Genomic DNA, 26,069 nt, shown 5'->3' with positions numbered 1-26,069 from the left:
GTTCCGCCTCTCAGTGTTTACGTCCGGGTCGTAATGATAGTACGCGTGTGAGAAACATGTGTGATTTACTTGCATGAAAGCGTTTTACATTGATTCACAAAGTTCTATAGCGTAAGTATAATCAGTTTGTTGTTACTGCTGGGGGGTTTAATGACCTATCTTTTGTATTTAAATGTAAGGAATATTTTGATTAAACGTTGTGTCATTAGTATAGGTATATATGTTGTGTTTCTCATGTGCAGACACGCAGGCATGTGTATGGTTAATTGTTCTTGGTTAGTTAAATGAATTGCCTTTAAGATGGTAATTATTTTCTAATAAGACTCGAAATATGTTTTATGGAACTCACTAGAGCCCTTCTGTTTAGGTAAAGGTACAGTATGGCATCTATGGAGGAAGATTTCCCCCGTGGCGGTGCAGAGAAGAAGACCACTGAGCCCAAACGTGTTAAAACACATGATGTGGACAATCTTTTTGAAGTAAGATTATGATTATGATTATGATGATGATGATGATGATGATGGTGGTGGTGACTACAGTGATTAAGATCAATGAGCATACAGTTGTTTGCACAGCTTGTCATGAGTGTAATGTACATGAATATTTTTCAGAACCGTGAAACAGCGGTTAAAAAGAAGAAGAAGAGGAACGTGGAACAGGATGAAGAGGAAAAAACTAAAAAACTGAAAGTGGATGTAGAGAATTTAAAACTTAATTCTGCCACTACTGTGGAAATTCTTCATCTTCGGGTAATTTTGTAGAGAAAAAATATATAAGACAAAATTAATTCATATTTATATCATTTTTTTTTTTTTTTCAAATTATACACTCACATAAATATACATATATAATATATATGTACACACACACACACATATATAATCTACCCAGCTCTGTATGTATATATATATATATATATATATATAGAACTGGGTAGATTACATATGAATTGTAATCAGTTACTGATTAAAAAATTACATGACAATTTATAATCAGTAATATAATCATTTTTGGTAATGTAATCTGACTACTACTGATTACATTTAGATTACTTTTGTGCTCACCCTTATTTGATGTCACATATATTGTAGGATAATCTTGTACTATTTTGAAAGATAAAAAGAAAAAATATATTCCAAAAAAATATATTCTATTCACCAACAAGAGCCTCAACAGATTCTTTTTAAAGTGCAATGTATGGACAGTTAATACTTGAAAATACTAACACTAATGTACCTGTTAGTGTTTGCTGATAGTAACACTGAATAAAACAAAATCGCATCTTATGATTTTAAAACATATTTACTTAAAATTAAGTACATTTAGAAAACAGCAACATTACAGAAACAAATATTGAAATTTACAGCAATATCACTGCTACATCAAATATTTCATCCATATTTCATATATTATTATTATATTATTTAATAAATATATTTCATCTTAATTTCATATATATTCAACTATATTTCATCTTTATTTCCCCCTCACCGCCAGAAAAACTCGAAGAATCACAAACGTATATAAGTGGCAGGTTTATTATGGGAAAAAAAATAAATGTTAAAAAAATGAAAAATTAGGAGAATCAATGAATTGTGAACAACTAACTGCCATTGTGTAAATAATATGTAATCATGTAATCCATAAAAAAGTAACTGTAGTCTGATTACGAGTTTTTTTTAAAGTATTTTACTCTAATTACAAGTACTTGATTTTTGGAGTCTGATTACATAATCCAGATTACATGTTATCCGTTACTACCCAGCTCTCTGTGTGTGTGTGTGTGTGTGTATATATATATATATATATATATATATGACAATATTTGTCCGAGATACAACTATTTGAAAATCTGGATTCTGAGGGTGCAAAAAAAAAATCAATATTGACAAATTGAAGTCCAAACGAAGTCATTAGCAATGCATATCCACTCACAAAAGTACATTTTTGATATATTTACGTTAGGAAATTTACAAAATATCTTTTGATATTAAGTCATGATCTTTACTTAATATCCTAATGATTTTTGGCATAAAAGAAAAATCAGTCATTTTGACCCATACATGTATATAAATAAATATGAATACACACACACAATTTTTTTTTTTTTTAATAATTACAAAAACAAGCAAACAAAGAAAAGAGTCATGCTATTGCACTTGTGTCTGATCATCCAGATCTCTTCCCCATTTTCTCTGTCTAGAATCTGAATATTGGCACTCTGATGCTGGGTTGCGTGAAGGAAGTGTCAGAGTTTGAGGTGGTAGTTGGTCTCCCAAGCGGTCTCGTTGGTTACCTGCCAATCTACAACATCTGTGACTCCTACACCAACATGCTTAATAACAGACTGGACTCTGAGGACAGTTTAGAGGTAACACAACTGCACAAGGAAAGAAACTGTAAAAATGTATGCAAACGTTGCTGTATATGTAACAGTATAATGCATTTTGTTTGTGTTTGTCTACTCTTCACAGGCAGTTGTCCCTCTCTCAGAACTACTTACTCCTGGAATGCTGGTCAGATGTGTTGTGTCATCTTTAGACTCCGCTAAGGAGGGTAATGTTAGTCTTAAAGTGTCAATCAACCCAAAAGAGGTTAACAAGGTGTTGAGTTCCGGCACTTTGAAACCTGGAATGGTGAGTTTTGCAATCTTTTATTGATAATATATGTAGGCCGATATAAAGCTGATATAATTTATATTTATTTGACTTAATATTTAATAAATTAGAAATAAATCATTTGGAAAAAAAGAAATAAAAAAATAAATCTGTAAAATAAACAGACTTATATATTTTAACTGGCAACTTCACAAATAAAGAAATTGTAAAAAAAAAAAAAAAAATGGGGAAAAAAAGGAATGCTGTAACTAACTGCATATTACTTGGGTCTCCAAAGTCACATGATCCTTCAGAAATCATTCTAATATGCTGATTTGATGCTCAAGAAACATTTCTTATCAATGTTGAAAACAGTTGTGCTGCTTCATATTTTTGTGGAAACTTTTTTTTTTGTACTTTTTTTTCTTAGATAAAAAAGGAAGTTCAAAAGAACAGCATTTATTTGAAATAGAACATTTTTGTAACGTTATAAATGTTGTTTTGATCCATTTAATGTGCCCTTGCTAAATAAGTTTTAATTCATTAAAAAAAAAAATGTTATTGACCCTAAACTTTTAAACAAATGGTAGTGTATATGACTCAGTTCTTGCTGAATCTTTTATGAGTAATTGTCACTGGTGAACTAAGATCAAACCCTCCTAATGTTTCAGACACTGAGTGGTTGTGTGGAGAGTGTGGAAGATCACGGCTACCTGGTTGACATTGGAATCAGTGGCACTAAAGCTTTCCTGCCCAAAAAGAGCACAGCTTCAAAACAAGGTAGAGAATCAGGTGCAAATACAGCAACATTACATCTGATTCATGTACATAAACTGTTTATTATAGTTCAATGGCAAGCTGAATCACCCACATCATAATGGTTTACCAGTAATTCACTTAAAAATTAAAACTGCCATAATTTACTCATCTTCATGTCATTCCAAACCTGTATGGCATCAACTAGTCCTAGAAAATTAAAAGTAAAATCAAAAATAAAATTTACAATTTTACCTTTAATGTTATGTCATGAGATGTATTGTTTTTTTTTTTTGTTTTTTTTAATATTATTTGTGGTTGTTCTTCTATTTGCCCCTGTGGTGTGTTGTCTTTTTTCTCTCTCTTATTTCTTTTGTAAATAATAAAGTTACACAAGTTTGGAATGACAACAGCAATTACAGAATTTCTCATTTTTGGGAGAACTGTCCCTGAGTCAGGATAAAAGCTGATAAAAGTTTCCTGTTTATCTCAGATCTGAATGTGGGTCAGTACATGTCGATCCTGATAGAGGAAGTCAAGAACGATGGACGTGTGGTCCGTCTGACCCAGAATCCCCAGGCTCTTGCAAAGGCCGTTGCAACGATTCAGCATGGATGGACTCTAGACGCAATCCTGCCCGGACTCCTGATCCGCGGACGCGTAAAGAGGGTAAGCAGGGACCCTGCAGGTCCTTAAAAATCCTTACAAAAAGTTAAATTCATTTTTATCAAATTTAAGGCTATAAAATTTTCATATCTTAAATAATATATATGCATATTTTGCAAAAACTTGAAATATATTGTTTTATATATATTTTTAAATTAGTAGTTTTATTTCTCTCCATTTTTAATTTGATTATGCTGTCTGCAATGCTTCATGGATTGTAGTTTTTCCCTCTCACTAAAGCTGTTAAGAACACAGTCTTTACTTTTGTGTTTTTGTCTGATTTTCAAATTTTTTGCTTCAAATCAGAGTTTGTAATATTATTCGCCTCATAGCTGATTGACTTGATTCATGACTTATAATGCTTTAACAAAGAGTTTTATTAAATCTTTATGGGAGAAATGAATTGAAAAAATACAAGGCTGTTGAAGACGTGGGTGGGCACTGTAGCAATTTATGGTCAATGCTAAAATGCTTCCTCCAGTTTAATGTACGACTGAAAGAAAGCTGTTAAATGTTAAATTCCCTTTTTTTTTTTTTTTTTTTTTTTTTTTTTTTAAACAAGTGTTTTAGGTCAGTGTCTTTACCTTTGAGACACTGATATAACTGTCCACCAATGTCTTGTCATTCCAGGTTACTCCTCACGGGCTTATTGTGACGTATCTTTCATCTTTCACCGGAGTGGTTAATTTTCTGCACCTTGATGACGACAAGGCATCTACCTACAGCCAAGGACAAGAGGTATAAGTCCAAAGACCATAGTAACAGTGCTTCAAAATTGTTGTAAAGTGTTTTTGATGGCTATGTGTTTTTTTTGTTCTCAGGGGGGTTATTTTTGTTAACTAAAACTATTAAATTGTTAATTAAAATAAAGGTAAAATTAAATATAAATATTGTATGAAAAACTTGCCAAGGTAAAATTTCTAATTTTCATTTAGTTTAAGTTAAGAACTAAATTTGAAACTAAATTTGCTAACTGGAAATAAAGTAAATAACAAAAAAAAAAAAAAAAAATCAAATCTAAATAGTAATATTTAAAGGGGTCTTGAATTCAGAAATCAAATTTTCCTTGATCTTTTGACATTGTACTAAAACTTCCTTGTTAGTCCAAAAACAGCTTTTATTCTGAATTAAATCAACGCCGCCTTCTACATCATTGCATCTTTGGCCCGCCCACTGGTGCATTAGTTAGATGAGAAGACCAGATACGTGAAAAAAAAAAAAAAAAGAAAGAAAGAAAAAAAAATACCTGACCTTCCAAAAGATCCTAACGCTAGGAAAGTGGTTATTTAAATTTTCCAAAAATCAAGATCTGTCAACGTCTACAATGCTTATCGCTGCAATCTTTCACGTGACAGTAGATCTAAATAATAATGCTATAATAATCAACACTTACTAAAATTACTAAAAATGTAACTAAAATTAAAATAAAAAAAAGCTAATTCAAAATATGAATAACTTTTAATAGTATATAAATAATACTAACTGTCAGTATTTAAGTTGTTTCTGCATCTTCCCACTCTTTTCAGGTCCTGGCACGGGTTCTGCATGTGGAGCCGTCCACGCGGCATGTGAGCCTGTCCCTGCGCAGCCATCTTCTGCCACCAGGGGGTGGTGTGCTGGATAAGTACTTCAGCGAGCGGCTGGGTGAGGTGGTGCAGGGCTGTAAGATGACAGATTTGCACTATCACTCAGGAGCCTTGATGAAGATGCCTGACGGTACCACAGCTTTTGTGCATGTGAGTATGAAGCAGATATTGTCAATAATGTACTACACACTAGTGATGGGAGAAACAAAGCTTTTTGAAACTCTGAATCAATTGAAATGATTCATTGTTTTTGAAGTGTTCGAAACCCTACAGGCTGTAAATGCAATGAAAAACTTGTGTATAGATGTAAACTACAATGTATAATGCAGTGTTATTTTGGAATTATTGAGAAGTTTTTATTAATATTTTGATTTTTATATTTTTTTAAATCAAATTTTTATATTTCAATTTTAAAGTTTTATTAATTTGTGTTTTTGACATTTTTATTTTATTTCAATATAGATTTTATTGTTTAGTTTTAGTTATTGCTCTCTTGTCAACTAGCTGAAATGAAATTGGTTGGTTTTATGACACCTTTTACAAGCCAGTTACTAATGTTTTCATGAAAGTATAGTCTATTAAATGTAATTTAAAAATAATTAAATACCATTAAATATGAAGGTTCTGTAATATGTGTGTTTTTATCCTTTTTATAGTGCTTGATTTGTGTGTTATTAGGCAGGGATTTGGCAGTGTACGTAAATTAGAAGCAAATATCGTTCTCATTTTTGTATTATACCCGCATAAGTAATAAAATTCATTAAAGTTGGACCTGCATTATAAAACCAACCCGAGACCATTTAGTTCACCCAAAAATGAAAATTATCCCTTGATTTACTCACCCTCAAGCCATCCTAGGTGTATATGATTTTCTTCTTTCTGATGAACACAATCAGAGTTATATTAAATAATATCCTGGCTCATCCCAGCTTTGTAATGGCATTGAATAGTGCCTGAGTTTTTGAAGCTCCAAAAAGCACATCCATCCATCATAAAAGTAATCCATATGACTCCAGTGGTTAATAAATGCCTTCTGAAGAGAAGCCATGGGTTTTTATAAGAGAAATATCCATATTTAAAACTGGAGCCAGTCTGTGAGTCTGAAGTTTTATTTGATTTTTGCATGTAGAAAAACCTCATGAAGGAGCCAAATGAAGAGTTCAACCCAAACCGGTTGCTGTCCCAGCCTGAACACACTCTGAGAATCATAGATTACAGTCCTGTGGAGCAAATTCACCTGGCCACACTGCGAAGGTTGGTTGATATGAAGTCACTATGTGGTTGCTAGGGTGTTCTGGGTGACTAGTTTGTTCTATGATTTGTTGTTTGTTTCTTTTGTTTTATAGGAGCACTATTGAAACGACCCTCTTCAGATATCAAGACGTCAAAGTGGGACAAATTGTTGAGGTGGGCAAGACAAAATAGAAATGGATCTGCAGCAAATGTCACATAAAACAATCAATGTAATGCTGGTCACATGCTGCTTCTGGTTTTCAGGGTAAAATTACGGGTTTGCAGCAACATGGCGTTAACGTGAGAATAACAGACCACATCAGAGGAATGATACCCAGAACTCACCTTGCCGATGTCGTCCTACATAACCCAGAGAAGAGGTTTTTTGAGGGTTTGAAAGTCAAGTGCAGGGTGAGGCTGTTGAACCAGAGATGATAAAGTCATAATAATTTTTTTCTTTTTTAATTATTATTATTATTATTATTATTATTATTATGTCATGCAGCATCTAAAATAGAAAGCTTTTGTAACATTATACACTACCGTTCAAAAGTTTGGGGTCAGTAAATTTTAAAGAAATGAATACTTTTATTCAACAAGGACACATTTAATGGATCAAGTGAAGACATTTATAATGTTACAAAAGCTTTCTATTTCAGATGAATGCTGTTCTTTTGAACTTTCTATTCATCAAACAATCATGAAAAAAGCACACAGCTGTTAAGAAATGTTTGTTAAGCATCAAATCAGCATATTAGACTGATTTCTGAAGGATCATGTGACACTGAAGACTGGAGTAATGATATGCACTACTGTGCAAAAGTCTTAGGCATGTTAGTATTTTCACACACACACAAAAAATGGTTTTAAGCCAGTTATTTACATCTTTTTCTGTAGTGTGTCAGATCAATCTTGGTTGTCTTTGTAGCCTTTCTTCTGATTATTTTAACGTCGATTCTTAATTCTAAATTTCTTTAAATCCTAATTTTTAGGTATTATCAGTGGATGCTCAGAACAAGAGGTTGATCCTGACCAAGAAAAAGGCCCTTGTTGAGTCCACACTCCCTCTCTTCCAGTCCTACTCTGATGCCAGGGTGGGCTGCATCTCTCACGGCTTCATCGTATGTGTGAAGAAGTTTGGCTGCATCGTTCGTTTCTACGAAGATGTGAAGGGTCTGGTTCCTGTAACGGAGCTGTCCACTGAGCTTGTGGATAATCCAGAAAGTCTCTTCTTCGTTGGCCAGGTCAGAGCAATATTTAAAAATGGTCAAGTGCATCTATTTAAAGTGTTTTTAAACTTTGGGATCAGTAAGTTACAGTAGTAATGATGCTGAAAATTCAGCTTTGGAATGTGACAGGAATACATTACATTTTAACTTTTAATATTTTTGATCAAATAAGTAAAGATTAAAAAGTCAAAGTTAAATGCTGTGTTTTGTCAAATTTATTCCAGTCACACAATTCTGTGTCTCTTGAAGTGTTTTCATCTTTAGTTCACACTAATTAACACTTGGGGGATTCTTTTAATTGCTTTCTACAGGTTGTCCAGGCCAAAGTCTTGAATTGTGACCCGGAAAATAAGAAGCTATGTTTATCCTTCAAGGCCGTTTCTGAGGGAGATATAAAGGAGGCGCAAACTGAGAAATTTGACTTTGTGTCTGGAAAGGTAATTTGACTGAAACAACTTTTTATAGTTATTATCTTTGCAAACCACAGAAAATGAATTCGTACATATTTCTCTTTATGTCATTTCCTATTTAGACAGTCAGTGCAAGAGTATGCCGCAAAGTAGTGGATGGTCTGGAGGTCTCCATTGTTCCCGAGGAGGTGCCAGCTTTCATACCCACAATGCATCTCTCTGACCATGTGAGCAACTGCATTCCCCTGTGGACGGCGCTGGAGGAGGGCGACACCATCTCTAATATAATGTGTCTCAGCAAGACCAAGAAAAAGGGCATTGTATCCTCACTCAACCATTCTTATCGTTGTCAGTAAAAATAAGTTGTTTAGCAACTAAAAAACCTGTATTAGAGCTGCGCTATTAATCGTTAAAAGATCATGATCTTGATTCAAACAAACATGTTATCTTATTCCGAAATTAGAGTGATTTGGCTGTCTGTTAAAGTTTGACAAGTACGATCACAGCAAACATTAAAATCTGCATTGGCGCTGAACCATAGAGAGCAGTTGTCATGTATAGATATGAAACCAAAATACTGGGATAAAAGCTTATGTTTCAGATATAAACACTGATGTCTGTGATCAAAATAGAGTGAATCAACTTTTGAAAGTGACTTGACGCTTCAAATAAAGATTGTATCCATTACACCAGTAGGTGGCGACAAGTGACTGATAAAAAAATTGTCGTCATTTTTGAGATTCATTCAAAAATGCTGATTCATCCAGTAATGAAACAGAGTGAAGTCTTTGGCTGCACTTATTTTGAATAAGTAATTACTTCATGACTGCCAATAATATGTTCTTTATAGTATAAATATTATCCAGTACTACATTCGCCATGTTGTCACTCACCTCCATTCATAAATCCTCTCCCGTGGCCTTGTGGGATAGTAAAGTGTCCATCGTATGCACACTTCAGAATCTCGCCGGACATAGTAGGTCATCTGGGTACTTTTTGCCTGCTCGTTTATGAGTACTCTGAATTCGGACAGGCTTCCTTTTTCACATACTGTTTTTTTCACCTACTATAAAATCGATTCATCCAGTGAAGAAACAAGTGAAGCTTTAATGAATAAGTCATTGAATCATTTATTCCATCCGATTTTTAAAAAAAAATAATGAATTCAAATTAGTTAAATATTTTTAAATATATTGCAGCAATTAACATTTTGTCACAACCTCTAGGAAATGACGTTATTTTGTTTAGTTGTTTGTTCGAAATCGTGGGATACCGTTTAGTTCTTCTTAACCTAGTCCTGTTCAGACCCTCACCAAGAAACCCCTACTGAAGTTCTATATGGAGGACGACAACATCCCGCAGCAGTTCTCTGAGCTCCAGGTGGGGATGCAGATGATTGGCTGGGTGAAGAACATCATGCCTTATGGAGTCTTCGTCAGTTTCCCGCACGGACTCTTCGGCCTCGCTCCTAAAGATGTATGTTAGCATTTTGGTTGTTTGGATGGTATTTTGTGTGAAAATGGTGTTGATTAGGGATGCGTACCACAACTAATGTCATGAACATTTAAGCATACATAGACATTAAACAAAAAGGACAACAAAATTACTGTAACTCCGCTGTTGTTGTCAAGTCTAGAAGTATAAAAGTAAAACTTTCATTCTGGTATTGTCCCTCATAACCAATAGCCTATAAGCAAAACATAAATGTGCAGAAAAAATTAAACTAGTATTTCTGATGTCAACTAGCAGTAGCAGTATTGCTTACTTCAACACTTGTTTACTTATCCCTAGTGTAGATTTGACGTTGTTTCTCTCATTGTAGGCCATGGCTGACCAGTTCATCACAAACACATCAGGCATCTTTGAGATCGGCCAGACAGTTGTTGCCAAAGTGACCAATCTGGATGAAGAAAAACAAAGGTTTTTGGTCAGCCTGAAGGTGTCAGAATTGAGTCTCTTGGAGGAAGGAAGCCGTGCCAGATTGTTCCAGGGTCTGAAGGACAGGAAGGACATCTTTGAGATGGTTACTAGCAGAGGTATGGGTGTGGGCTCTGATGAACAATAAACAATATGTTGTCTGACTTCTGTTTTCTGCACTTTGGACTATATTTTAGTGTCTTTAATGAAGTTATCCAACTCTCTGTCTGTCTCCAGGGGAGTCTGATGTCCTACAACAGCTCTCTGCTGTATCACTAGGAGATAAAATAAAGATGACAGTGGGTGATACCAGAGAGGATGGCTCGGTCACACTGAGCTCAGATCGGCTCAGTAAAGCCACTGTGTTGGCCTCAAAGTTCCACACAGAAGGTGAGGACCGCCTTTTTTTTTCTTTTTTTTTTTTTAAATAAATTTCTGTTTATTAACACAATTTTCCAAATGTAACTAGTTTGTAATTACACTGTTTTCAACTTTTACTGTTAAGTACACAACTCAGTAACAGTTCTCGGTCCATTTTAAGTTGACATGACTTGATTCAGTAAGTCAACCATTTTATTCTTGTTTTCGCATCTACAGTGTTTTTGTTATATTAGTATTATTTATATCAGGGCTGCCCCCTAATAGTCGACTAACCGTTAGTAGCCGAGAAGGGGCTTAGTTGACCCAAATTGTATTAGTTGCTTAGTCGCAGTGGGAAAAAATCCGCAGGAAGTGGCGAAGTCACGCACTCTGTGACGGAGAGATCGTTAACATTGTTAACACGAAGGACATAACAGCTAACTTGGAGGTGCCGATGCGAACACTTACACTTAAAAGACTTCATCATTTTTGGTCATACAGATAAGAGTAATACATCTTTTGAATCTGTGAAGAGTCTACTTTTATTTGTGTGCTATCACAATAACAATAAAACGTTGTGCTTTTGTAAAATAATGAAAGCCAACAGGCCGTCTCTCTCTGTGAACTTCAGTGCGCAAAAAAAAAGGGAGAACCAAAACTAGACACAGACATGAAAATATATCTATAGAAAGCAAAATGTCTACTTTTAAATGAATCAATTCAAATAGAAAACAAATATTCGCAGGTTATGTAATCTGTATGAAACATGCATATAGGCGCGTTCACTACTGCGGAGATGACAAGTCAGCAACTTCATCACTGCAGCCGAAAATACAGAAAACACTAGTTTATTAATTAATTATTAAAATGTTAAAGCAGTCGCCTTGCTGTTTTTCCCCGATGCATTCATAATCAGTGTGATGTGGCAAGCTTTATACGTGCGCTTGAACGCTGATTAGGCTATGTAGGAATTAAAGGCTCTTTATTATGATTTATGTTTTACTTAAAAACGTGTGATTAGTCGACTAATGCTTAAAATGAACAACTACTAGTCGACCAGAAAAATAATTAGTCGAGGACAGCCCTCATTTATATACTAATATAGTATTTATTAAAATTTTGAATAGTCTTTTTTCTTTTCAGTTTTTCTTTTAATTTTAGTTGTAGTAATTAATGCTTTTTGACTTTTTTTTTTTTTTTTTTTTTATATTTTTAAAAAATATTTAAATTTTATTTCAGTTTTAGTTTTATTCATTTTAGTAAATAAACAAAAATTATAAATGTTGCCCTATGCAACTAAGTGAAATAAGTTTAAATTTTTAATCTAATATTTTAATTTTGTTATTTCACCTTTATTCCAATGACCGTAAACAATTTTTAATAGTTTTACAAGAGCAACACTGTTTAGCAATTGCGTAAGAATATAAATGTTACAGAACTTCTATTAGAACTGAATCTTAAATGGTTTGGTTCCAAAAAGAACCGGTTGCTGTTGAAGTGATACTCATATTGGACTGTCTACATCAAGTGGAAAAAACATATGACTTTAAAACTTCAAAAAGTGGTTGTATGTAAATGTTCAGTTCTTTACATGGATGGATAACATGCTAGTTCTCGTCTAACTAGATTTGTGTAAATGTTTCAGGTGTGAATGTGACTCCGGGCTGCAAACTCAGTGCAGTGATTCTCCATGTCGACCCTTTAAAGTCTGAGGTACATGTGTCGCTGCTTCCAAAGTTGATCAAGAAGAAGAAGCTGGTAAGTTCAACTCACAGCCTTGTAAATCCACAGCATCTGACTTAGGGTGTTTTCACATATAGTTCATTTAAAAGAACCAAACCCAGTTCACTTAAAGTGAACCAGAAAGGGAACCAGCCGAAAGTGACCTCAGTCCTTTTGATGTTCACAATCTAGTGGACTCAAAAGAGAACCCAGTTCTTTTTTTTTTTTTTGGTCCTCTTCAGCATTGAAGTGATCTCAGACCCTTTCTTGTTCACACCACAACTTCATAAGAACTCAGACCCCAACTTTCTGTGTTTTCAGAAACACTGCTGCATCTTTCCAATTGTTAAAATAAAAAAAAACCCAGAAAAAATAAGCAGTGGATAACTGATCAGAAGTTTATCACATCACATGACTGGCTCAACCTAATCAACTAATCTTCATGTCTGCTGTGAATCATATATATATATATATATATATATATATATATATATATATATATATATATATTATATATTTTATATATATATATATATATATATATATATATATATATATATATATAGTGTGTGTGTGTGTGTGTATAATATTGCTAAAAACAACTTTTTCTATGCATACAAAAAACCTATGAACCTTACTATATAAAATATAAACGTAATGGGTTTGTAAATATTAACATTAACCAAGATTACATGCTGCTAGTGATCATTAGTAGTTTATTAAGTGTAACAAAGGAATGCGATATTTATTTTATATCGCAAATATATTAAGCATTCCTCTCGGAACGCGATCGCAAATGGACCTTGTTGTCAGTAGTGACGGGAAATACGGAACAGCGGGAATGGCGAGCCTAAAAGTACACTTGTTAAAACGAAACATAAAGCGGACTGAGACCTCGATGCTTTCACGTATCACGAAGAATTTGAACAACAAACAAACCGTACTCAGACCACCTCCGGAGGTGATCTGAGTACAGTTTGCTTTTGGGTCCTTTTAGGGGGGTCTGAGATCAATTGGTTTGTTCACATATACACACTGAACCGCTCCGAGAGCGTAAAGGGTTAAACGAACTAAGTGTCAAAACACCCTTAATCATTTAAAGGGAGGTCTGTTAAAGTTAATCCTTTTCATTTTTCTTCAGTTGACAAAGGACTCCAAACTCTCTGCAACAATCCAGTACACTGATAAAGACTTTGCTGTCATCTCATTGGGTGACACTGGTCACCTGACCTTCATTCCCCTTCGGGCTCACGTAAATAACATCTTGGATTCAAAGAAATGTTCAGTTGGTTCCTGTCTGAATGTGGTAGTGGAGGACCCGAGCAGCGAGGAATTAGGAGGACTTCCTCTTGTAGCATACCAGAACTCTAATGCCAAACACGATGAGACCAAATCCAAGAGCAGTGGTCGATCCAATGACTTGATTCTTGGGGAAGTGATGACAGTCACAGTAAAGAAGGTGAAGCCCACGAGCGTGCTGGTGGCGCTGCCGTCTGGGACCACAGGAAATATCCATGTGTCTGAGATAGAGGAGTCTCCCGCGGTTGGCAGCTTCCCAACAGCATCCCTGAAGATCGGGACAGAGGTCGAAGCCAGAGTGATTGGAGGGCACACAGTTCGTGGCAACAAGTAAATACAGCTGTGTTAAAGTGTAACTTTACCGATTTTAACCTGCTTTGTATTGTTACAATGTTGCTAGTATATGTAAATGAACAATGTTTACTGAGAAATTCCCCTTTAGTTCAATTCAAGTCTTTTGACAGCTCCAGGGCTTTTGTGAAAACTACAGATTATACTTCTGCATTTTTGTATCCCAACCCATGGACAGTCGGATCGACAGAGGGTTATTAACAGAACAGTTATTGTAAGAGTAGGTTTAGCACTGAAAATTATATCGGAACTGACAGAATGACCGTTTCTTTCAGTTTTTCTCCTCTGTTTGGCCTAACGTAGTCATCCAGTTTGAAGTTGACTACAAACGCAGAGGTTTTTCAGATTGTCCGTCATGGCGTTCTCTCTGTATTTACGATTCTTTGCAGCCTTTAGCCATGCATTGGATCCTTCACTGGAAACCGAAAGCAACTCTACTTTTTGAATTCTTACACCCGGGAACAATACAAGACTAAAAGTTTGCTAAGAAGTATTTCCTACTAAAGCAAGGCAGTATTTGACCCTGGTCAAGCGTATCCATAGCAGACTGGTGGAAGTGGCCTTGGATGGCAACATGCCCAGTCCATTGTGGGTGTTGAAGTTTTCCTACCTGTTTGGCAAAAGTGAAGACGACACCATTTTTCTATTTTCTGTAGTCAGGTAGCACTGATTTCAAAAATGTTTTCACCTTTCTGTGGCATAGGCAGCCAAGTTTTATTGAAAGCCCATTTTATTTTATTTTTTTTATTTTTTTTTTTAAATTGTAGTAGTCAACATTTGGAGTGGATTAAAACCTTTACTTAAAGTTGTCCTAAAACCTTCTTCTTAGGACAACTTTGAACTTTTTTGATCCACTTCAAATGTTGACTACTGTATTTAAATGCTTTTGGGGTTTTTTTGCCCATTTTGCCAGTGGTGGAGTACCCCTTTAAGTTTTTCATCAATTTTATATATATATATATATTTATATATATATATGTATGTATGTATATGTATAAATTTTCCATTTATTTAAATGCTTTGTTTTTTTTATTTTATTCTTTTGTTTAATTTTATTTTTTCATTTTATTCAATTTATTCAAATACTTTTATTTATTTTGTATTTAAAATGGTTTATTTATGGTTTTATTTATTTATTATTAAATACCCATAATATTATATATTTCATATCATTTCGCTCCTAGTTCATATTTTGTCTTTGTGGCTGTGTTTGAGGAATATGCCACATGTTGCAACATTGAGTTTTGGAGGGAAGAAAAAGAATGACCATTCTTATAACTTAATTTAAATCACATTTTAATGTTGCAGTTCAGACTTGAGTTCTATTTACTTGCTAAAAGCACTTTTTACACTCTTTGACGCTTGACGAGTTTTAGGCCCCAATAATGTCAACATGAGAAAAGTGTCAAAAACATCAATGCATGTTTCAGTGCAGTAGCCCAAAATTGTGGATGAATACTATTCAGCGGTGCTATAATGATAATGTCAGCTTTTATGGACTTTTGACATTGTTTTATTTGACATTTGGGTAGCATGAAAAGTTTAATTTGGCAAAGCATTGATTTTAGTTGAATATTCTCATAAATTCTCTTACAACAGGTTCCTGCCAATCTCTCACCCCAACTTTGGTGTTTCCCTCACTGAACTCAGTCTTCTGCCCAGGTATACGTCACTACAGCTATATGTGCGCAAGCAGCATATAGAAACATTTGCTGTCTGTGTGTGTGTTTTATATTTGAAGTTTTGCAATACTACAGACCTTCACTCTTACTTTCTTTTCCAGAAAACTGAAAGATGCTGATGAGCAGTCAGTTGACACAATGAAAAAATACACACCTGGAGATGACGTCTTATGCTACCCATCAAAAGTAATTTTTAAAATCAAAAGAACAGCAAATATAATGTCAAACTGCATGAACTGTTGAACTGATGAACTGTTGCTAATTTTTTCTTTTTTTTTCTTTTTTTTTTTTTCCCTTCAGTACGACGAAAAAACACAAACCTTAGAAGTTCATGTGAAGCCCAATGTCATTGGAACCGTTGAGCTGTTAGCCATGATCACCAAACCTGGGGTGAGTCTCTGTGCTGGTTTGTTTTCCTTGCTTGTTAAAGTATTAGTTCACTTCTGAATGAAATTTTCCTGATAGTTTACTCACCCATGTCATCCAAGATGTTCATGTCTTTCTTTCTTCAGTCGCAAAGAAATGAAGGTTTTTGATGGAAAACATTCCAGGATTATTCTCCTTATAGTGGACTTCAATGGCCTCCAAACGGTTGAAGGTCAAAATTAGTTCCAGTACTGCTTCAAAGGGCTTTAAACGATACCAGACAAGGAATAAGGGTCTTATCTAGCGAACGGATCTGTCATTTTCTTTAAAAAAAAAAAAAAAAAAAAATACAACTGTATATGCTTTACAAACACAAATGATCGCCTTGCAAGTGCTTCCACCATTCCGCTTTACATATTCTTCAAAAAGCTTACGCTGTATTTCCTACGCCCTATTCTACTTACAGTAAAAAAAACGGAACTGCCGCCGCGTTCGTTCCGTAAGTTGAATAGGGAAGGCGTAGACCATACAGTGTAAGCTCTTTGAAGAATACAGAAAGTGGAAGCACTTGCAAGGCGATCATTTGTGTTTATAAAGCATATACAGATGTATTTTTTTAAGAAAATGACCGATTGTTTCGCTAGATAAGACCCTTATTCCTCGTCTGGTATCGTTTAAAGCCCTTTGAAGCTACACTGAAACTGACATTTGGACCTTCAACAGTGGAGTCCATTGAAGTCCACTATAAGGAGAATAATCCTGGAATGTTTTCATCAAAAACCTTCATTTCTTTTCGACTGAAGAAAGAAGGATATGGAGATGAGGGTGAGTAAATTATCAGGAAAATTTAGTTTGAAAGTGGACTAATCCTTTAAATTCAGTGTTTTAAAAGCAATGCGTTACAAGATTGCGTTGCTCATTATAAAAAGTTTTCATTTGTGTTGTTCAGTAAATAAAATAAACATAAACGTATGTTAATTTCTTGAAAGTTAATTTAATGGTATAGTATGGTATAAAATGTAACAAGTAAAAGTAATTTCAATGCATTATGTGCTGAGTAAATGCATGTATTGTTAAAGAGGACCTATTTTGCTTCTTTTTAACATTTCCAACTTTATTTAGTGTGTAATGTTGCTGTTTGAACAGGAAAAAGGTCTGCAAAGTTACAAAACATAAAGTCACTCCAAAGGGAGTTAATCTCTATATTAGGGAGGCACGATATTTTGTTTTTCTGCGATATAAAAAAAAAAATTAATCAGATGACTTGAATAGCTCTATTTGGAAAGAATTAATCAAAAACAAAATCAAGACTGTAAAAGGGCATAATAGGTCCTCTTTGAATTCACGTGGTAACAGACAAGCTTTAACTTTTGAATTTGTTTTCCCACAGCAAGCTAAACACCCAAAGAATCTTTTTAAACCAGGACAGACTGTTTCTGCAAAGGTTGTCAGTACTGGTTCCATCAAATCTTTTCAGCTTTCCCTGTCACTCACAGGTAATACTGCACTCTCAGTGCTGTCAGTGGAGATTTGATGCGACAGCATTTCCTATTTTCCATATTTTCTCCTTGTTATGACAAACGCTGAGTCACATTGCATTGATGTTGAACTTCTGCACTCATGACGCACGTTACAGTTGTCCCTCGAGTCTCTTTAGCATTTCCTGTGTGTGCTGTTGCTATAGGGATGTACAAGCTGGAGCAAGGGTTGGTCACTATGGCGACGGTTTGGAAAGTTACGCCTTTTCTGGGACTGTTGCTCAAACTGCCATTTGGGAATTGGGGTTTTGCTTCGGTAATGGATGTCTCTGATGCATACGCAGACAACCCACTAGAGCCCTACAAACGGGGCCAACTAGTCCGGTGAGTCATGACCTAGCTGGAATTGTTTGTTGAATGTCTTGAGGATTTGTCCTGCAAAGAAGGTTTAAGATGTGAAGTTTGTTAATGTGTGTGTCTTTTTTTTTTTTTTTTTTTCCAGGTGCTATATTACGGAGGAGACTAAAAATAAGAAATTCAAAGTTTCATTACGTCCCTCCAGGTATATTATCAAGTGTCAAAATGAGATGAAACTGGTTGAAGATATTCCATCACACAAGCAATCACTTTTCATTTTAAAACAGGACCTTTTCATCAATTACATTTATTTGTCTATTTTTATTTTATTGTTTTATTTTTATTTGACATTTGTTTTATTGATATTGATTCCTTACAAGAGGATGGTATAATACAATAAATAAGAAAAATAAAACAACTTAATACATTACCTAAAAAATATTACATTGGCAATAACGTTATAATGACAGACAATAATAATTTTTAATAAATGGTAGCTGTAACAATAACTTTTCTTGGTGTTTATGCTTCTATTCTTTTAACTATATTCAACAAAGAACCTCAGGATGATACACTTGACTCCTAAAATAACCTTATTCCTAATCTGGTTCTTTTTAATTACTCTTCAAACTCTTACCTCTTTCATTATTTTATTGTATATATTCTATTTTATTTTATTTTTCTTTCATGCCATGTTGGAATTAAAGGATTAGTTTACTTCAAAATTAAAATTTCCTGATAATTTACTCACCCCCATGTCATCCAAGATGTTTGTCTTTCTTTCTTCAGTCAAAAAGAAATTGTGGTTTTTGAGGAAAACATTCCAGGATTTTTCTCCATATAGTGGACTTCACTGGCTACCAACAGGTTGAAGGTCTAAACAGTAGTTTCAGTACAGCTTCAAAGGGCTCTACACGATCCCAGATGAGGAATAAGGGTCTTGTCGAGCGAAATGATCGGTCATTTTCTTAAAAAAAAAAAAAAACTTTTTAACCACAAATGCTCGTCTTGCACTGCTCTGCAATGCGCCACGCATTACGTAATCACATTGGAAAGGTCACACGATCCAGTGTCTACAAAGTGAACATGCAAAGACTAAGTCAAACGCCCTTTGCAAAAAAAAAAAAAAGGTAAAACAACTTCGCCTACCTCACGCGTGACCTTTCCAACGTAATTATGTAATGCTTGGCGCCTCGCAGAGGAGTGCAAGATGAGCATTTGTGGTTAAAGTATAAAAAAATGTATTATTTTTTTAGAAAATTACCGTTTTTTGTTTTTTTTGCTAGATAAGACCCTTATTCCTCATCTTGGATCATGTAGAGCCCTTTGAAGCTGCACTGAAACTGCAATTTGGACCTTCAACCTTGTTGAAGTCCACTATGTGGAGAAAAATCCTGGAATGTTTTCCACAAAAACCTTAATTTCGACTGAAGAAAGAAAGACATAAACATCTTGGATGACATGGGGGTGAGTAAATTATCAGGAAATTTTAATTCTGAAGCGAACTAATCCTTTAAGCGTGTGGCCATTTAGAAATTAAAGACCATGTTTCGTCCTGTTTTTTTCTAACAATAGTTACATTGAATGTTATAATAAGTAAACATTTTAGAAGAACACAGCTGTGATTTGTGCTCTTTCCATCCTGAGAAACCAGCAGCAGCATGATGTGTATCCTGATGTAATAAATGGGTGGTCTGTGTCAGTCTTTGACCCATATCATCATTTGCTTTCTTCTCAGAATTTTGAGAACATCCAGCGTAATTGTGCAAATGATGGCAGTCCTTTTTTTCTTTTGGCTTGTATTTTTTGGCCACCAATCTTACAAGTCATTTGAAACTATTTAATAATTAATGAAAACATTGTGTTCTCATGTGGACATCTGACAAACCATTTCCATTTGTTGTCTTCTTGAAAGCAGACTTCAGATTTGCTTTGTGTTAGATTTCAGTATAAAAATGAGTTCAAGTTTTTAGGTTTGACTTATTGTATTGTGCCCAAAAGTTTTTGGCCATTAATTAATTTTATTTTAAATCATTTTAATCAATTCATTCTCCCCTTTCTGCAGATTGCATAAGGACCAGCATAAGAATGTTGCAGACCCAGAAATTCAGTCAATTTCTGATCTAAAAGAGGGCCAGATTATCAAAGGATATGTGAAATCTATAAATGATAAAGGCGTATTTGTGAGGTAAAGCATCTTTTGATGCACATATTGTTAATGAAGTCATTCTAGTCTCCCGAGTTAAATTTAAAATAATTTTTCTTGTATGAAAGGTTATCAAGGGTCATCGCAGGAAGAGTCGAGTTCCAGCACGCTACAAAATACTTCATGGATGATCCAAAAGTTCTTTCCAAACACATTACCCTGAATGCACTGGTGACAGCCAAGGTTCTCAGGTAATGTGTATTTCTAACTTCACATGGGCCTGGGTTCACAGACAGGGCTTAGATTAAGCCAGGATTAGGTCTTAGTTAAATTAGGATATTTAAGTAGCTTTTATAAATGTGCCTTAGGGGAAAAAAAAAAAACATTACTGATGTGCATCTTGAGACAAAACAATGGCACTGACATAACTTAAGATAAAGTTGCTTTCAGTTAAAAACAGCTTAAACATGCATTTTTTTCATATAAATGAATTTAAATTTCAGTGTGAAGGCAGAGAACAGCCACGTGAACCTGTCTCTGCTGTCAGAGGACACTGGGAAACCAGATCTACTTCCAGAATCCCTTGATCTAAAACTGCGTCTGAAGGGAGAGAAGAAAGCGAAACATGACAAAATGGTCGCCAAGAGGAGACGAGCTCTTTCTGAGAGCAAAGTAAGTGTGTGTGTGTGTGTGTGTGTGTGTGTGTGTGTGTGTGTTTGTGTTCGACAGTTAGTTTTGAAGAGGATGGATTTGACCTTGTGTTTTATCCCTGTAGCAACAAGAAAATGAGAAACATGAACCGAAGATAAAAAGGAAAAAAGTTGAAGCATGCCCAGTGAAGGGAGAATGCACAGGAGAGACGAAAACCTTAAAAGAGAAGAAGAAAAAGAAAACAAAAACAGAGGACAGTGACAGTGGTGTAGATGTGTTTTTCAGAGAGAAGGAAGAAACTACATCGAATAAAAAGTCTGACCAAGTAAAGGTGACACATCTTCTCTTTTCAGAGAAATATGATTGATTATTTCAAAATATAGGTGTACAACTTCCTCTCTGATATGTAACACAATTGTTGCCTGAATGTTTAGGGTAAACATGAGAAAACGGAACCAAAACGGCTGCAGGTGACACTTGGCTTCCCATGGGAATCAACATTGTGCTCTTTAACACCTTTTGCCGCAGTAGACGACACCCATGAATCCAGTGAGGATGAGCAGGAAGTCAAGAGCAAGGTGAGCTCACACATGCATCAAAACTAAATTACTCCCATGTAGACTGTTGTACGGAGCCCCCAAATGGACATGATGGACAAAAATATGAGATTACATTTGCATTCCCTGAGAAACTTTGCATTCACTAAAGCACTGCTGTATAGTTTTTACTTCCACCTTTTATTGTTTTCATCACAAAATTTACTTGGGGGAATGTAAAAGATTTTTTTTTCAGGAACATTTTGCAACTGAACGCAGCATTTCTGAGGGTAATGCAAAAGTTTTGCAAATGAACAAAGTTTCTCAGAGGGACGCAAAATTTACAAACTAAAGTTTCTCGGTGAAACACAAGTTGTGGGAATGAATGCAAAGGTTCTCGTGAACGCAAGGTTTTGTGAACAGATGCAAAAAATTATCTGGGGAATGCAAAAGTTTTGCTTACATGCAGTTTCTCAGGGGAACGCAAAATTTTACAAATGAACAAATGTTTTGGGAGGAAATGAAAAGTTTTGCAAACAAACAACTTTCTCAGGGGAATGCAGAAGTTTTGTGAACAGACGCAAGTTTCTTGGGGAACGCGAAAGTTTTGTGAATTAACGCAGTTTCGCAGGGGGAAGCAAAATTTTACATACAAACGCAAAGTTTCTCTGGGAGATGCAAAAGTTTTGCGAACAAACAGAACGTTTCTAGGGGGAACAGAAGTTTTTTAAACAGATGCAAAGTTTCTCATGGGAACGCAGAAGTTTTGTGAATTAACGCAAAGTTACTCGGACGCAAAATTTTACGAACAAATAAAAAAATCAGGGGGGAAGCAAAAGTTTTGTGAACTAACAAATTTTCTCTGGGAGATGCAAAAGTTTTGCGAACAGAATTTCTCAGGGGATCGCAAAATTTTACGAATGAACGCAAAGGTTTTCGGAGGAAATCAAAAGTTTTGCGAATATACAGAACGTTTCTCAGGGGGAACACAAAAGTTTGTGAATTAATGCAACTTTCTTAGGGGGACGCAAAATTTTACGAACAAACGCAAATTTTCTCGGGGAGAAGCAAAAGTTTTGTGAATTAATGCAAAGTTTCTCAGGGAAAGCAATTTTATGAACGAACGCAAAGTTTCTTAGGGAAACTCAAATGTTTTGCGAACAAATGCAAAGTTCTCAGGGGGGGGGATGCAAACGTTTTTTTTTTTTTTTTTTTTTTTTTTTTCAATCACCATGTCCCTCAAGGGAATAGAGCGATATTTCTTGCAATTGTAATGAAAGTTGCACTTTTTCCTGCTCTTGAGCCATGGCTTGCATCAAAATTAAGTTACTTCCATGTAGACTATTGAATATCACAACAGAGTTTTTTCCGCAATCACAATGAAAGGTGCACGCACAAAAAAAAATTGATGGATTTGCTTTGAAAAAATTTCACTCAGAAATTACTAGTAAATTTCTCAAGCACTTACAAAGAAACAGCAAGAAACACGTTGAATTAAACATGAAATTTTGTAGAAAAACTGAAAAAGTGTATTCTTGTAAAACTTACTCCAATAATCTTTATTTACAACTTTGAAAAATCATTTGCTACAATGCATAGCTTGCAAACACACAATAAACGGCTCCTCATTCTCTCCAGCCTGTGAAAAAGTCCCGTAAGGAGCTAAAGCAGGAGCAGCAGAATGCGGAGCAGCAGCTCAGCAAGTTGGAGGCTGAACTCATGGACACGTCTGTACGACCTGACAGCACAACGGCGTTTGAGCGTCTGCTCCTGTCGTCTCCGGACAGCTCCCTCCTCTGGCTGCAGTACATGGCTTTCCATCTGCAGGCCACGGAGATCGAGCAAGCGCGTGTGGTCGCCGAGAGAGCCCTTAAAACCATCTCATTCAGGTGAAAGACTTTAGTTTAGTATGGTTGCCATTAAATAAGAACAACATACATACTGCTACTGGAAACCTGTTTGAAAGCAGTCATTATTGTCTTAGATTCCACTTTGTCTGTAGTTGCAATGAAATTACACACAAGGATTATTGGTGTGTTGCTCTGCCCCCTTTTAGCATAAATGTTTTGAAAAACATCCAAATGAAATCAAATTTTACAACTATTAACCAGTCTGTTTGTGTGTTTAGAGAGGAACAGGAGAAGCTGAATGTGTGGGTGGCCATGCTGAATCTGGAGAACATGTACGGGACACAAGAGAGTTTGCAGAAAATCTTTGAACGGGCCACCCAATACTGTGAACCTCTTCCTGTGTACCAGAAGTTAGCCGAAATTTATGCCAAGTCGGACAAGATCAAAGTGAGCATTATGTCTGATGTGAAAAGGTCCCTTTTCACACTATTTATACATTAATTCATTAAAGAAAAGCTCAAACATATGATAAACGCATGCTATAAGCCATCAGAACAATACAATGTACAGCATGAAATGCCATATGGACAAGTATTTATTTCTTTGGAAATGAAAAATGTCCTTACATATATTGGCCATATCAGTTCTCAATATCAATGATGTAAAAATAAATGAAGAAAAAATTGTTGGATTTTTTCTAATATTGATTGATACTAATATGGCCACCAATATATTGTGTATCCCAAGCTGTTTTGTTGATGAAAGCAGTCAAATTTGAAACTCTATCACAGTATTAACCTTTGGGGTGTGTGTGTGTGTGTGTGTGTGTGTGTGTGTGTGTGTGTGTGTGTGTGTGTGTGTGTGTAGGAGGCAGAGAGTCTTTATAAAAACATGGTGAAACGCTTCAGACACGAGCAAGCTGTATATCTGAGTTACGGCACCTTCCTACTACGACAGCGTCAGAGCGACGCTGCAAATGCCCTCCTACAGAGGGCGCTGCAGAGCCTGTCCAATAAAGAACGTGAGTGCCAGCTACATGTCATAATTATTTCCCACATTTATACATGCATTAAAACTGGGTGTAGATTCATTCATGATCATGAATCTAAAAAAGTTATGTTAAAAAAGTAAATGATATCCAGGCCCTGCAGGCTGCCCGTCATGCATTGTTTCTTCATTGCCTTTCAAGATGTGGACCTGATCGCCAAATTTGCCCGGTTGGAGTTTCAGTACGGGAATACTGAGAGAGCCAAATCCATGTTTGACAAGGTCCTGAGCACCTACCCCAAACGCACAGACCTGTGGTCAGTCTTCATAGACCTGTTGGTGAAGCACGGCTCTCAGAAGGAAGTGAGGTAAGCACAGCTGTAGGGTGATACTGGTCAGAGTGAAAATAAGAAGCACTATAAGAATTTTACTTCACTTTAGCCGCTTTTCCACCGAAATTACCCGGAACAATTTGTCCCAGGAAATGTTTTCCCCCAGACCTGTTGCTGTCTGCATTTCCATCAGGGTCTAAAGCACCATGAAGATTAAGTCTGGTGATGTAGGACTGCGCCGTCTTCCAGTTCCAGACAATCAGCATGTTCATCGCCCAAGTCCCACCCCCGAAAGTTCCTGAACTTCGAAAAAGTATTACCTCACGAGCAGGGACTTTCTGAGGGGGAAATTTTTACCCAGAACTTTATTTAGACCCTGGTTCCTGTGGTCAAAACACTACTAGTACTACACCAAAGACGCTAGTTCCTGGGGAAAGTTCCTGCGGTGGAAACGTGGCTATAGTCCATATATGAATTTTCCATTCATTTTTAAACCCTTTTAATAAGATCTCTTGTAACCAAATCAACTTATTGCATTATTGATTTTGATTTTGTTTTAAATATTAGTTTAAAACAATTACTTATTTGGAAGTTAAAAATATTAATTTAAAATATTTATTTGAAAGTTACAAATAAGCCCTCATATTGGCCATATCAGTCAACATCAATATTGTGTAAAAAAAAAAAAAAAAAAAAAAATATTAATAATAATAATATTGATGGATAGGATGCTAATATGGCCACCAATATATTGTGTCCCAGGTTGAGTGGATGAGAGCAGACTTGTATTGATATACAACAATGTTGTATTATTTTTATTTTGTTTTTAATATTATTCTGTATTTTAATTTTATTTTTTAATTTACATTGAAAACTATTGCATTATTTTTTATTTATTCTATTTGACTTTTTATTTTATTTACTTTATTTTTATTTATTTTTTTTTTTGTGACATTTTTTTATTATACGTAGAGTGGAACTGAATCTTAAAATCCTATAAATTCTGATCTCAATTCAGATTTTTTTTGTGTTTGGCACAACACATATTTGAAAATATTTTTCTGTGTTTTCCTCCAGGGAGATTTTTGACCGTGTGATTCACCTAAGTGTGTCGGTAAAGAAGATCAAGTTCTTCTTCAAGCGTTACCTGGAGTACGAGAAGACGAACGGCACACCTGAGACCATCCAGGCGGTCAAACAGAAAGCTATAGAGTATGTGGAGTCGAAAGGAGCAGAAGCCGCCAGCTAGAACCACCTATTTTGCATTTGCATCAGTATTTGAGGACAAAGAATCTTTTCTTCCTCCCATTTTTTTCATTCCTCGGCTTCATTTTTTCCTATTGACACATTTCTGGAGGTGTATTTGTGTGTGTGTGTGTGTGTGTGTGTGTTTCCTAAATTTGCATCTTCTGTCATATCATTGAATGTCTATAAATAGCCACTTTTTCTTCTTCGATTAAACGATGATTATGGATTTAAAAAATATTGTTGTAACAAAGGAATTCAAGTTTTGCAATAAAAATTCTGCTATCTAAAGCTCCAGAAATCTTTATACACC

The 26,069-nt window shown here is 35.3% G+C and overlaps 1 protein-coding gene across 2 annotated transcripts; it reads left to right on the top strand.

The window, feature by feature from the left end:
- The first annotated feature begins 3 nt into the window (after window positions 1–3).
- pdcd11 (programmed cell death 11) lies at window positions 4–26,047 on the top strand. Of its 2 annotated transcripts, none has more exons than XM_051867143.1 (36): window positions 4–111; window positions 368–479; window positions 612–749; window positions 2,204–2,371; window positions 2,475–2,636; window positions 3,269–3,377; window positions 3,847–4,022; window positions 4,650–4,757; window positions 5,546–5,755; window positions 6,735–6,859; window positions 6,952–7,012; window positions 7,103–7,249; window positions 7,831–8,082; window positions 8,379–8,504; window positions 8,600–8,797; window positions 9,783–9,953; window positions 10,300–10,513; window positions 10,632–10,784; window positions 12,400–12,512; window positions 13,618–14,105; window positions 15,726–15,788; window positions 15,910–15,994; window positions 16,109–16,198; window positions 17,565–17,670; window positions 17,859–18,036; window positions 18,155–18,214; window positions 20,075–20,197; window positions 20,284–20,406; window positions 20,659–20,827; window positions 20,931–21,137; window positions 21,241–21,384; window positions 22,981–23,231; window positions 23,471–23,639; window positions 24,060–24,213; window positions 24,382–24,547; window positions 25,589–26,047. In XM_051867143.1, exons 2-36 carry the CDS (start codon window positions 381–383, stop codon window positions 25,758–25,760), a joined length of 5,478 nt encoding a protein of 1,825 aa, XP_051723103.1. In that variant the 5' UTR covers window positions 4–111; window positions 368–380; the 3' UTR covers window positions 25,761–26,047. The 2 variants fall into 2 exon arrangements, with proteins under 2 accessions (XP_051723103.1, XP_051723948.1); XM_051867988.1 differs by having other exon boundaries at window positions 24–111; window positions 353–479.
- Window positions 26,048–26,069: the final 22 nt, after the last annotated feature.

Source organism: Ctenopharyngodon idella, chromosome 1, assembly GCF_019924925.1.
Source record: "Ctenopharyngodon idella isolate HZGC_01 chromosome 1, HZGC01, whole genome shotgun sequence".
NCBI classification, from domain to species: domain Eukaryota; kingdom Metazoa; phylum Chordata; class Actinopteri; order Cypriniformes; family Xenocyprididae; genus Ctenopharyngodon; species Ctenopharyngodon idella.
Note: the sequence above shows the minus strand (reverse complement) of the source record. Positions and strands in the feature narration are given on the sequence as shown.

What these genes read in the sequence shown, in the direction of transcription:
- pdcd11 (XM_051867143.1), top strand. Translation starts at nt 381, where the DNA reads ATGGCATCTATGGAGGAAGATTTCCCCCGTGGCGGTGCAGAGAAGAAG. An exon ending in TGGAAATTCTTCATCTTCGG is followed by an intron (nt 750 to 2,203) that starts GTAATTTTGTAG and finishes TTCTCTGTCTAG; the next exon opens with AATCTGAATATTGGCACTCT. An exon ending in AAACGGGGCCAACTAGTCCG is followed by an intron (nt 18,037 to 18,154) that starts GTGAGTCATGAC and finishes TTTTTTTTCCAG; the next exon opens with GTGCTATATTACGGAGGAGA.